The 12,133-nt window shown below is 37.6% G+C and overlaps 1 protein-coding gene across 3 annotated transcripts in view; it reads right to left on the bottom strand.

Annotated features, from left to right (window-relative positions):
* Positions 1–12,133, bottom strand: part of LOC140373520 (CUB and sushi domain-containing protein 3-like) — a 211,921-nt gene that overhangs the window by 132,861 nt on the left and 66,927 nt on the right. For all 3 annotated transcript variants that reach the window (XM_072460052.1, XM_072460054.1, XM_072460053.1), the window contains exons 5-10: positions 8,637–8,898; positions 4,788–4,900; positions 4,011–4,088; positions 2,835–2,922; positions 2,583–2,707; positions 2,063–2,184 (exon numbers count right to left, since the gene is read on the bottom strand). In XM_072460052.1, coding sequence (XP_072316153.1) covers positions 2,063–2,184; positions 2,583–2,707; positions 2,835–2,922; positions 4,011–4,088; positions 4,788–4,900; positions 8,637–8,898 — 788 coding nt within the window. The remainder of the gene's footprint in view (positions 1–2,062; positions 2,185–2,582; positions 2,708–2,834; positions 2,923–4,010; positions 4,089–4,787; positions 4,901–8,636; positions 8,899–12,133) is intronic.

Raw genomic sequence — 12,133 nt, 5'->3', positions numbered from 1 at the left:
TAACGCTTCAACCGATTTCAACATATTATACCTCATTATGATTGCTTTCACAGTAGTATGTGTGCTATTACTTTTGACATTTGAACAACTTGTACTTTTTGCAGAATTGTCGAATTTCAAAAGTATTAGTTTTCCCCATTTAAATGAATTTGGGCATTGAGTGTCTGCGGAATTCTTTAGACTTTAGGCTTTATTCTTTAGAATTTTGTGACGGAGCCAGTCGAGCGAGAGAGAGAGAGGGAGAGAGAGAGAGAGGGGGAGAGGGGGAGAGGGAGAGAGGGAGGGAGAGAGGGGGGGATGGGGGGAGAGGGAGAGACGCAGACACTCCAGCAATGGCTTCAGCCATTGCAGATTTTCTAGTTCTTTTTTCTACCTTTATTATTATTCTTGATTTTATATGAATTGGGCATCAGATGCCTTTCCTAAAACCAAAGGTTAAATTAGGGATCAGCAAATAGGAGACTTCCTGGGCCTCAGTTTGCATGATATGATGCAGGATATTCAGTGAAAAAATGTTTACACAATCAATCAAGTTGATTGATCAATATGTCTAATCCAAAATAGCTCCAAGTATATCATGCTCTCTGATTCAGATGAATATAGTAATAGATAATATAACGATGCAACCAACCTTGTGCCAACTACACCCACATTCAGTAAATTCCCTGTACTCTAATTAAGAAGCAGTCAGATGATCAAAAAACATCCTATAATTCCGAAGAGTATATCAGAATAGTATATTCCATAGCTCACTTCGAGATAGAGAGTTGCTCTTGGAGTTCAAGGACTATAAAGAGAATGGTCCCTATATGTCTTTGCCTTGTAGGCAGATGTCTATTTGATCAAACAATACAGTAAAAATGAGGACTCTCATTATATTATAAAAAAAGACAGAGAAAGGAGAATATGATATTCAAGCACTTTTCATACAATGCCTATTCAAAAACTCTGTGAAATAGAATGTTTTTTAAAATAACTGACAATTAATGAAACCACCGTGGTTATATGAAAGCACAAAATATCAGTCTGTAATTGTTTCATTATATGATGACAATAATGCTGCTGATGATCCAAGTGCCATAACAATGTATGTGTTTTTTTTAGTTTGGCACCTGCTCGTCTCCCATGTTTTTGGGTGACTGGGAGTTTCTTACTCATTGTTTACACTGCAGCTGTATAACAGGACATCATTCTCTCTTCATGGGCAGGTTCTATTTCATCCCTACTGACGAATCCCTACACATGCGCAAAGGGATTAATTCAGTTCTTAAGCACCACCTCTGGCGGTCAGCAGCGATTCAGAAAACTGTAGCTACATTCGTAATTTTCTTTTAACACTTGGGTTATTCAGCAGCCCAATAAAAGGTGTATGCAATCTACTTCAGCTATGTAAATGAGATAACAAGACAGCACTGATTAGCATACAGATGTATGCACAGTGTAACCTTCAGACCTCTGTAACCCACAGTAAAAAGACAAATTGTTATGTATGCAGCAAGTGAAATGTAAACCTACTATGCAGTCCTGGTAATAGCTTTCGGCATGTTATATTAAATATTAATTCAATAAAATGATAACTTCCCTGAGACTTTATCCATCTTTTAACATTAGTCTTTGTTATGACCCTAATAGTGTTTTCAAAATACTAAAATTCCAAACTCGATTTTGATATTAAGGAATAGACCATATACTTGCAATTTTTTAAATAATAGATTGGAATTTTCAACACTACATCATAGCACTTTCTTTATGTTACTATGTGGTCTTGTACTACTTGTTCTGATAATGCTCAAAATCAAGCTTCAACTGGTCAGGTAAGGTGACATTTTGAAATGTGATCCTGTTCATGGGAATTTGTTGTATAAATCCAATTGACAAATTTTGACAACCTTAGCACCTAATATAAAACATAATTTGCATGTGAAATATTATATATATATATATATATATATATATATATATATATATATATATATGCATAAACTATATTCAGACACAACAGGGGAAAACTGATAAAACGATCACAGCAACTTAAGCTTGGATGTGTCTCAGATGTAAATACCTTGTTTGGGTCACTGGCAGTGATGATCCACACACACTGGGAGTTACTCTCATACTGGATCGGGAAGTTTGGTGAAGTGAAGGTCCCTGAAGGTCCTTGTAGATTTGAACCACAGGTTTTCACTGCACAAAAATAACTTTATAGAGTCTGTAGGTCTGCAGGTCTGCACGTCAGAATGTTTTATATTTTTTTATGAATGTATTGTTTACAAAGTAACAATAGTTCTGAGGAATGTGCTCGAAAATACAAAACACTGAGTCCTGCATTGTACAAGGACAGAAAAGTAATGTATTGTTTGTGCAGAGAAGGTTCTTTTAGCTATTCCAGTTCCTCCATTAATCAAATTGTAAAATGTGCTTCAGGTGTTTTGAAAAAGAAAAAAGCAGCCAGTGTAATTTGGAAAGTGAAAGGCTTTCATACATAATTAACAGAAATGAACTTTCTCCTATCTGCATACAGCCTCTATTCACAGGCGCTGCCTTAATCAAACTGTTTTATTAGCTGCGCGTGGGCCGCTCACCTTTGCACACGGGCCTGTGGTCACTCCAAGCGGCGAACACCTCAGCCACTCTCTGACATATGATGGTTTTGGAGCCCTGCAGCACGTGGTCCTCATCACAAGTAAACTGAGCTGTTGCCCCAATACTAAGGAGATTATAAACATAATGAATGAGTGACGACTGCAACAAGCTTGATAGAATAATAATATTCTCTATTAGAATGTTAATAATTCTGTCCATTTTGCATAATCTATCCATTAGATTGTCATTACCTGAAGTCAGAGCCAATCCTTTTACCATTCTCTGGCTCTCCAGGATCAGGGCAATAATTTGACACTTGTTTTATACCTCCTTCATTCACTGTGAATACAGAAAGGAAATACATTTACAATAAGACAGACACATTAATTGTAAATGCTATAAAGTAAGAAAATGTGCTGAGCAGTAAGTAACACGGCTGTGATAGACACCACTATGATAAGTCATAACACCACTGTTAACACATCATTAAGTCATTTGGAAAACCGTCTGTCACTGCTCTCAGCTATGCATTTCCAACATGGTGGCTACACACTCAGCAAATATACACATTTCACTAAATAAACATTTCTTATGTGAGCTAATCCATCGCCACAATCGATGGATTGTGTCGATGGATTAGCTCAAACAATGCACTTGTCATTAAGATTATGTGTAAGTAGACAGCCTATTGAATGTGAACAGCTACTGGGACGATTATAATAAGCTATTTTAGAAACACGCATTTGGCAATGTAAAAAATCAATATGGCATTTTAATAATTTTTATGTGCACAATGTACCATCTCATATGTAATTTCTCTTATAAATACTCTTCGTAGATGTTGTTTATTAAGCTGTGAAAACAGAGCTATATTTACAGTTAGTTTTTAATGCTAAAATGGTAATCGGTGCATTCTGGATTTTATGGGGGTTGGGTCTTTGGAATGAAATTGGCCGTACAACACTTCTGCAAAATCTAATACTGTAGCTTTATCATTCTAACCAGGCAAAAGCCAGATTGATGTTATAGCTTTAATAAGGTTAGTTCTGTATTATTGATTTAGAATGGCACCCATTGTTTGCAGAGTGCTTCTTGGTGGTAGAGTGCACGCCAGGCTCCATGTGCAGCCGGCCGCAGGGTTGTGAGTTCCAATATGGCTCCAACACTGTCCTGCATGTCCTTCCCTTTCTCCTCCCCATCATGCATACCGTTTTTTAGGCTTGCTACCTTCTTAGAAATGATTATTAAAATGATTCAAATGGATCAGCTGGGAGCTGTTCAAGATGGATTCCAGATGGAAAATCCAGCACAAGGTTATAACCATTCAGCACACTTCAGCACATTCAGTGAAACTCACAAATATAACAAATCAACAAAGAAATAAATAAAATGAGATTAAGTATACATTTGTATAATGTAAAACTTACTCAAAGACAATTTGTTAGTGTTGTCCTTTCCTGGCAACACTTTAACTCCTCTGGATTTAAGCTCTCCAGAACTTTTAACTAAGAACAACAGAAAAAGTATTAGTTTTCAATAGTTACAGCATGACATGTGAGAAGATACAGCTTATTTTTTTTTAAAGATAAATAATGTAAAAATGAACATTACTTGCAGCTAATGGTCAATTGTTGCATCATGTGCTTAATTGCGCTTGGATTTGTATTTTCATTTTAATACATACATTATCTAACTCCTAGTGTATGTGGATGAATCAGATCCGGCTATACATTATACAGGCAATACAAATATTGCAAGAGCAGTTGAATAACAGTCTAATTAAACACATAAGCGGGTTCAGACTCCACAAAGCCAAGTGATGCAACCCATTGTCATAGTATTGAGGTACCAGCTAATGCTAATTAATCATGTACCATCTATCAAAATTTTACTTTTATGAGATCAGATATTTATAATACAATTTTTACCAGGAATCAAGCACAACCCCTGTAGCTGACCAGAGAACAATGAAAGGTTAAATTCTGATACATTTCTCAAACATTTGATTAGGGAGGCTCTTTGAAGTCTGTGGTCTCAGTATGAACCAGCTTCACTTAACAAGGGGCATCAGGCAACTTTTTAATATTCTCTTGGTAAACACATTGGTAATTACTGTTTGGTTGAATTGAGTTCATCACATTTCAAGTATAAACCTCTGTTACAATGAGCTGAAGCTAAATGCAGAATCAGTAATGCAGTCCTACCTTGATACTGAGCCCTGAAGCCTTTGTGGCGGTGGTTGCTCTCTGTCACAAAATGCAGCCGCAGCCAGTTTTTGTTGCTAATGATCGGTGCTGGAATATTCATCCCTGTTAGCCTGAGAGAGAACAGACAACACATCCGGTTTTAGCCGATGATAATTAAAATGCACAACCTAACAACCTAAATCGTTGCAAATGCTCTTTTTTTTGCTTAATATCCAATAGTTACACGCGTAAGGTAATATCTAATCAGTTACAGTTAGTGAACCTTCAAATTGGGGTAGAACTGGAATGATTACAGATTGTAAACAAACATCAGACATCGCGTTATATACTCAGTAAATATATATTTTGCAACTTTTATTCAAATGTTTAAGTTAAAGAGTTAAAATTGCAGCCAAAATAATGTGTCTGTTTGCCAGACAGAAAAGGTAACAATATTGTGTGAAAATAATACAAATGTTACAGAGTTTGACAAAGAATTTCTAATGGCAGGGGCAGAGAGTCAAAACTTGTATTAGAGGCCATAAGGCCCACAGTGCTCAGTATTTATCACAGGTTGTCAAAAAAGAGCACAAAAATATTGAACTGGCAACAGGAGGGGATTTGAAGAAAGTCCTTAACTAACAGTATTGCTATATCATACTAGCTTATGTATCACTTTTTGTTATACGTAAGGCTTACGGTTATAACGTTATCCTTCCGAGATTCTTGTGAGGCGTTAGACTTAATGCTGTTATTTCATTGACTTCAGAGCATCCAGGGTAAAAGGTAGACTCATGACAGAAATGAAAAACACTTTAAAACTGTGCAACTTCTCTTACTAGCTGCTTTGGGGATATGATAAGATTAAAGGCACCTCTGACAATAAATTATTCAGCACAAAAACTCAGTGGGAGCTTGGTTGTTTTTAAAAGAACGGGCAATATGTATTTTGTAGATGAAGATATGCATTTTCAACCACTGTGGGTCGGAAGGGTGAGAATAAACTCCCACTGACAATATAGTTGTATCCATTCAGAGGAAGTGTGGGTGCTCCAGGCTGCAGCCATGTGATGTTATAAATAGAAGACAACTGAAGATAAATACACTGGGTCCACAACAGCAGAGGTCTGTGGAGCAAAGTAAAACATGACCCACTGTCAACTGTAAGTTTTATCCACAAAGGCATTACCGGTATACTACATAAGCTTCGGAGGCGTAGTATTATGGTCAGCAGTGGAAAGTAACTCATTACAAATATGCGTGTTACTGCAATTAAGGTGATTTGAGTAGATTTTCAAACCTGTACCTGTAGCCTACTTGTAATTTAGTATAATTCTAGCCGTAATTGTAGTTTAATACTAGTAATATATTGCCATGTAACTGTTCTTTCATTTAAGTACTACTATTCAGTACTCATTCCACCACTGGTTTTGGTATTATAATACTTGTATGGATCAAGCAAAGGATTATGACCATTTATGTAAACAAAGTGTCTCTACATTATCGTCTTGCATATTACACTTTTTGGTCGGTAGCAAAAGACTTGACATCTATTTCAATGACATCTTTAGGTAGGTGGTTGTAACAGCACTTGATCAATAACAAACAATAAGTCTAGCCTTCCACCCAAACCATTGCTGTAAAACATGACAAATAAATCAATATAAACAGGTCATTAGCTCATTCAGGACATGAAGTTATTTGGGTTTGATGGGGCGCAGGTGAGTGCCCCTAACTTATTATCCCAGTTGTGCACAGCCAATTTATATTTCTTCAATTAAATACAGACCTGTGCAGTACTAAAATTAAACAATGTTTTTTGGAAGAGACAATCAATAATGAATTCTTGTGTGAAAGCGTTTCTAGCAGGGAAGGCTTCTTAGCTACAAGATGCAAACATGTTTCAAGAACTGCTTTACAAATGTATATGGTGTCCAACTGCATTTAAACAATTTTTCTATGCATTTTGTTACACATACTGCAAAATGTATGCAGGCACAGGTTTATTTTTCTTGGCTACATTAAAATACAGAGATAGATATGTGAACAATGGTATAAAAGGTTAAATTATTGATGCTGGCTTTTGTGAATGAACTTGGAGATTTGCGTGTCCACTTTCTTAAGTGACTGATGTTTGCCCTCCCCTCAACCCTGTCACACTATCACACTCACACTTTGTGGGGATCAGATTTTTTCATTTTTTTTTAATAGCTGATACACTGTCAACAAGTATTTTTTTAACTGCAAATTATCCCTAAAAAAATAAACTAACTCTAACTAGGTGTAACAAGCTACATTTAACTACTGTTTCTGTGTGAAGTAAACTGGAACAAATCAGTAAATAAATCAGTCTAGTAGCAGAGCCAGTAAAAAAATTAGGTTGATTTGCCTAAAAACATTTATGCAGCAGAGGTTGCGAGAGGTTGAATGGGCTGGCTCTTGGTTTTTAGCTGTCAGTCTTGGTTAGGCCATTCTAAAGCTCAAGGGTAAATTGACAGTTTTCTTGTCAGAGCCGGGAGCAGTGGGGGCTGTATAAGTTAGGACACTAGAAAGTTTGGCAGGCCAATGGCCTTGTGCACAGTCTGAAACACCCATAAAATAGCGAGCAAGAGCAATGAAATTTATGAGTGAGGTGCGCTCTGAATTCAGTTTGTCTGCTTGTCTCTCTGTTTACCTGTTCAGATGCCATTACTCTAAATGTAGCCGCCCCATGTACCCAGCTCAATGCCAGCCTTAAAGTGCCAGACTCAAGATGAGATATCCAACTGACAGACACTGACATTTGACTACACAAAATGACTGTTTTACAAATGTGCAGGTTTAAGGATGACTTGGAGGAAGGCTTTGTTACATAATGATGTATTTTGAGTGCTATGCTTACACAATTCCAACTAGAGTTTATGTTTACATAAAAATGTGAAAAGCTTTGAAATAAAACACCAACATTTTATGGAATAAACATTCCACCACAGGAGTCACCACCTCCACTTTGTACCACTCCCAAGCCAGGATAAATAGAGAAGGCCATGCCCATAAAAGGCATGTACATAACGCCAATATGTATCATTAATCTGTAATAAGTAAATAAAAATGTTACAAAATTTAACAATTTTACTCTTAATAGAGTCAAAAGAAACTGTTGGCTACATAACAAAGATACAAGCTTTGTCCTTTGGCTCAGTGAACTTTAATGTCTTTCCTTGTTTTCTCCTGGAAACACTTTTAACAGTTGCATAAATGTGCACTTGAAAACAGTTTCCACAACAGAATGTCCTAATCTGACCCACTGATCGAACTCCTGAAACTCCACATAAGGAGTTTCAGGGACAACGCCATCAGCGCTCTCATTGCTCAGTGATGGACTAACATTTCTCTCAGCCAATTACAATGGATGCCCAGCAGGAGCACATAAAGACAGCAGATGCCAGCTGATCAATAACCTTCTCCTGAAGGTGGGAGTCAGGTGCATTTACACACTGGCGCTTAATCTGGCCCCAGGATTGTTTGTACAATCATCTTTCACAGACATGTTACCAAGGATGTTTTAAGATACAGAAGGTCACTAGCCAGTGTATCAGTGGAGAAGGTTACATCAGGAGCATGCATCTAACCTATACAACAGAACTGTGCATTACAGAAGGAAAATCTGTCATATTGGAATAGAACCCCAAATGCAATTTTATAAAACCAACAATGACACTTTTGCGTGTATGGTTATGGTAATGAGAATAAACCATTGAAATTAGTCTTAAAATGTCCGGCAATTTTATTCAGTCCTGGATTGACTGTTATTTTGTAAAAAGGAAAAAAGCTGTATTGAAAAAATCTGATAAACCAGCAGCAGTCCAGTTTTACACAGTGACTCACCAAATGCTCGGTGGCTCGGATCCCTCCACTTCCAAATAATCAGACTTTTCCTCCATCTGGAACTCTGTAAACACCAGGGAAATGGTGTCTCCTGGGTCAGCTAGGATGGTCCACTTGCACTCCCCGCTGCTGCCCAATCCTCCGGCTGCTCCTCGCCCACCGGCACCACCTCCAGCCCCGGGAGAGGAGTCGCTGGAGGGAACATCGAAGCTGGAGATGAGCCCACTCGTGTCCCTCAGTGTGCCCCCACATGTGTCCTCCGCTGCATGACAGAGCAAGAGGGAGAGAGGGTGTGAAGTGTGAGATATGTGATACGTTTTATTAGTTACAGAGGATGCAAAGGCCACACTGCACCTGTAGGTATATAAAAAAGAAACACATACAATTAGGATATATTACTTCTTTGCATGGTGCAATAATAGAGTTCAAAACTTACAGATAAGAATCCCTGTTACAGTGTTCTTAATGTTTACTAAAAAGCAACAACATTTCAATGGAGAGTAAAGTTGTGTAGTGCGTCTTTAAAGGTGCATTATATCACTTTTCAGGTGGGCCAGTTTGTCACATGCTTGTGAAATGGGGATGTTATTGTTTTGGCTGGACTGTCATTTATTCATTACAAGTTTTTAATTGCTGAAAAACTGCTGGGTTACTTCTCTGCAGATCTGACCTGCAACTTGGCTCAGTGGCGTCACCTTCTTGTCTCCAAGGAGATAGGTTTAATGCTCTAGTGTGAAACATAGCAATACCATCTCTGTGGAGACAAGCAGTTGGGCAGACCTTCCATTAGAAAAGTAACATAGTGCACCTTTAACATAAAATATATACTTATATATAGATAATACATTTAATTATGGTGTTGTTTCCAGTGATTTCCAGGACATATTATGTTTGTTTTATGTTTTACAGCAGGGCCATTCGAGGACCTAAATCTCACAAAGAAAATGCTGCTACAGATTTATTCTTAGAAAGTTTAAGGCGATTAAAGGTTTAAAGTTTTCATAATAGTGTTTTTTTTTTTTTTACCACAGTCTTGAACTGCAGAAAATAGTGGTGATAAACAAGCCTTCTATGGCTCTGGAATTGTATATTTTCTCAGAGTGTGGACCAACAGCACAAGCGCTGAATGTTAATGCCTGTGATTTAACAGTGGCCTGCTCTTTTCTCACTCCTCCCCACTTCGTTTTTTCATATCACGCCCCTCGTCTCCCCCTCACCCTTCACCCCATCCTCCGTCTCATCTCACTATCTCGCCACCCTCTATCTATCTTACATTTTTTTCTCTTTCCCTGAAGAATGCTAATGATGGCAAGGCTTTCACAGTTTTCACATCATTTAAGACTAATATGTGACACTCAGCTGTGCCAGTGGAAACCCTTTTGATATCTCAGCGACGCTCCTTTCAGGCCTGTCAGCGCTGCCAGGCTTAAAACGTTCCTGCGTGCCAGATCTCGCCATTGGTCTGAGGAGTGAGGAGAGGTGGGCGGATAGCAGAAAAAAATTAAGATATATAGGATAGAGATGAGCCGGATGCTAGTTAACGCTTTTGCGCATTTTAACATGTCATTGCCACTGATCAAAGGCAAGATGAAGAGAGGGATATATTGATACCACTTCAGTCAGGTCCGCATGCTATGATTCCTATGAAAAGCCTATGAACAAGGCCAAAATCTAGTTTGTTCAATGTATGCAAACTACTCACAGGAAAAGGAGTTGTGCCCATCTTAAACCAAAAGGTTAAAGTACAGCTACAGCCAGAATTAAGGTGTGTATGTGGTATGTACATTGGAATTAGTACTTTGCCTTCTAAAAAAACAAATCTGTGGGAAAAAGAAGATGGCAATTTACTGCGAGCAAACACAATAGTTTGACCTCATTGTGACTCAATTTTAACCCCGGAGCCTCTCAACACAACAGGCTTCTCTGTAGCTTTGAAACGCAATTATATTCAAAGTGATCTACATATAACAAAATGAAACAGAAATATCTGTTCATTTGAAAGCTTCCAATTGTCAGACAAAAATACTGACCAAGGTCACAATCAAGTGGAAGCAGAATCAGAATCATAAAAGGTTTATTGCCATTGTCAATGAACAGAATTCACAGACATTGTGTGATTGTTGGTGGTTTAGGGCCTCAATTTGGGTCACAGCACAAGTGTCATCTTTGAGTGCCCCCAAAGCATAAATTATTATTTATTAAGTACCGGTGTGATCCCTCATTCGTCCAGGAGTGTGCCATCGTATAAAAAGATTAAATTCTAGTCATCTGGACAAGGTTTGAAAACAAACAAGACGTTTCTTCCAAAAGTCATTCTAAATCAATTGAGAATTATTTTTGGATTACAGTTGAAACATTATCATTATTATATATTTTTTTATTATTATAAATAAATAACCATTTACTGCAATTAAGGGTGTTCAGTGTTGGAAGCCAACTGCAAAAGCAGGCTAAGTGTGCTCATTTGGTCCATTTGAAATCAGACGTCTCAGTGCAGCACACTTCAGCCGCGCACCAAGGCCAGACCAAATATATGCACTCATCCAGGGATCTATTAAAAATAATATGCATTACAAAAATATAAATAAATCCAACAAGAGCATGTGTATGTGCGATGTAAATGCATTTACATTGCACATACACATATCAAACCTGTTAATAAAAATGTCCAGTGTCCTTCATTGTTCTCGGTCAATCAATTTACTGGATGGATGTTGGAGTTATGCTTTTGTTTTAATATTTACAGATTTACAGTTTCCATCCAACACGCTGACACACTTCTCACAAGGCTCACTACCCCCTCCTGGTGAAAGGTCGTACTGCGTCCTCGGTCACTTTAGACAATTTTAATTGTTTGACACAATTAAAATGTGAACATGAACCAGACCTATTACTTCATGAGCACTGGTGTGGATTTGTTTCCTGAATTGCACCTCCAGACAGGTGATTTCAACCTTTTTTTTGAGTGTTTATTTGATGTAAACCTGGCTCAGGCCAGATTGATATGTATCTCACTCTGAATTGATTTATTCACATGAATCAGTTTGTGATTTTGCTGGCAGGGTTAATCAAATTACTCCAATTCAAGATTTGTATTTTTTTAAGTGGAAATTAGTGTGTGAATTAGCTAGCTCAAGTTAGATTTCCTTTTTTTTAAGGCACACCTGACAATCCCTCAAGGTGAACTTTCACACTGGTAGAAAATCTAGTAGTATAGACCAATAGTGTGAACACATGCTACTTGTTTGGGCCTCAATACAGATGGCCACTACACTTTCATCTTTATTCCTAATTTAAGTTAGAAATAAAGGTTATATGATTGAAGAAAACGCTCTTTAAACTGTGACACAGTTATTGAAGCAGTTTTATGATAACGATCTCATGCAGAGGTCATTAATGTGTGGCCAATTACACTGCACAAATTAGCAAATTAGACTGAGAGGGAAGCTTTCATTAGGCTTCAAAAACAAGGCAGGGTTATTATATTACATGGACCT

Source organism: Eucyclogobius newberryi, unplaced genomic scaffold (assembly GCF_026437365.1).
Source record: "Eucyclogobius newberryi isolate DKJ021-1_F unplaced genomic scaffold, fEucNew1.0.hap1 SCAF_3, whole genome shotgun sequence".
Taxonomy (NCBI): domain Eukaryota; kingdom Metazoa; phylum Chordata; class Actinopteri; order Gobiiformes; family Gobiidae; genus Eucyclogobius; species Eucyclogobius newberryi.
Note: the sequence above shows the minus strand (reverse complement) of the source record. Positions and strands in the feature narration are given on the sequence as shown.